Consider the following 1,645-nt stretch of genomic DNA (forward strand, 5'->3'; position numbering starts at 1 on the left):
TAATGATAAATATTATGGTGAGGAATAAATATTTCGATAATAAAATGAAAAGTATATTTGAAATAGGAATATAAATATAAATTCACTGAATAGGTATTTACAAAGATTGGTTTATTTACAAGCTGATTAGAAAAAAAAGAGAGTTATTCGGCCAATATAGAATTTCAAAGCAACATTTCAAATCAAATAAATGTTTTCATGGAAAACAAATGAACAAAACAGTGTTGTCTTCTTTGGAACCATTGAAATAGTAAGTTCACTTTTTTTTGGCATCTTTGAGCCCAGCACCTGCATTGAACTTGAAGAATATTATATCTCCATCATCAACGACATAGTTCCGACCTTGCTGTCGGTATTTGCCTGCTCCCTGTAATAACAATAACACATTGTTAATTAGTTTTCATAATCAAAAAGTCTTGATTCTATTATAAATAATTAACTCAATTATATTTAAATTCTTGACTTAAATAATTTATAAAAATAAATAAATCAGACGTGTAAAAAGTAATGAAGGACCTCAGGTGACGAGGTATGGAAGAGGTAGTCTGATTCTAGTAATTACACGATTCTAATGAGCCACCGAGGATCATACTGCTATGTAGCATGTTAGCATTTTTATAGCAGTGGTTCCCAACTTGTAGAAGTCTGCGGACCACTAAGTCTGAAACTGGTTCATGAGCAGACCACTCCCACTCTCGATTTTGGGATCCACCCCAGGGAAATGTTGGAAAATTAATAAAAGGAAGTTAATCCAGGTGTGGTCAAACATTTTTTAAAATAATTTATTTATTGATATTTACAACTGTATTAAAATATACAAAACCAATAAATTTGCTGTTAGTTATACAATGGCATGATATAAGGCATGTGGAGAATCTACCCATTGATAGAACTCCAATAACATTTCTAGAGAAGATCTCAAGGCCATCTTTTCAGATACCTAGGAGCATTATCAGGTAATGAAGGAGAAACCAGGTTATAAAAAAGTGAGGTTTATCATGGAACGACTGGTATCTGGTTCACGTCAAATCAGCAACATATGGAACATTGAGGTCCTGATGGAAGGGTCAAAAAGTAACTTAAATAGAATAAAAGCTATTTATTACGAGCAAATGCTTAGCCTCACTTTGCACAGCTTCATTAGGTTTAAAAACAACATACAAAACTGCATTACATATATTATTACATAATTACATATAAGTAAATTACATTATACATTACATATATTGTAAACGATATTGGGGTCGGATGAAGCTTTCGCTCTTATTACATAGTTTTTATATTATTTGAATTGTTTTTAATTGCACCCGGACCATCTTCCTTTAACCATTACTCACGATCAATCAACGATCTTCTAAAATATTAGTAGTACTTTTCTCAAAACTGTTGAAGTTGGTCTTTGTCAATTAGTCAACTGAAAGGCTAATTTGGAAAGTTATCAGGAGAGGATTATATTTTGACTCAAAGCAGAGTAGTAAGACAAAAAAAAAAAAAATTGTAATATGCTCTTTTTGTGTAAATAGTATATTTTGACGTATAAAGGGTTTTTAATATGTTTTATTTTATGTATCATTTTAATATTCATTTGTTTTGTTTATCCAAAAAGCAAGCTAACCAAGTTTCATTGTTTATAATAACTTCGTGA

General features: G+C 30.7%; 1 protein-coding gene across 2 annotated transcripts in view; it reads right to left on the reverse strand.

Moving 5' to 3' along the window:
* Positions 1–40: 40 nt before the first annotated feature.
* The window catches only part of LOC106689920 (obg-like ATPase 1), a 42,417-nt gene continuing 40,812 nt past the window's right edge, over positions 41–1,645 (reverse strand). For both annotated transcript variants that reach the window (XM_014435139.2, XM_014435140.3), the window contains exon 11: positions 41–367. In XM_014435139.2, the coding sequence (XP_014290625.1) occupies positions 257–367 (111 nt within the window). In that variant the 3' untranslated portion in view covers positions 41–256. The remainder of the gene's footprint in view (positions 368–1,645) is intronic.

Source organism: Halyomorpha halys, unplaced genomic scaffold, assembly GCF_000696795.3.
Source record: "Halyomorpha halys isolate HHAL.00 unplaced genomic scaffold, Hhal_1.1 Scaffold1524.1, whole genome shotgun sequence".
NCBI classification, from domain to species: domain Eukaryota; kingdom Metazoa; phylum Arthropoda; class Insecta; order Hemiptera; family Pentatomidae; genus Halyomorpha; species Halyomorpha halys.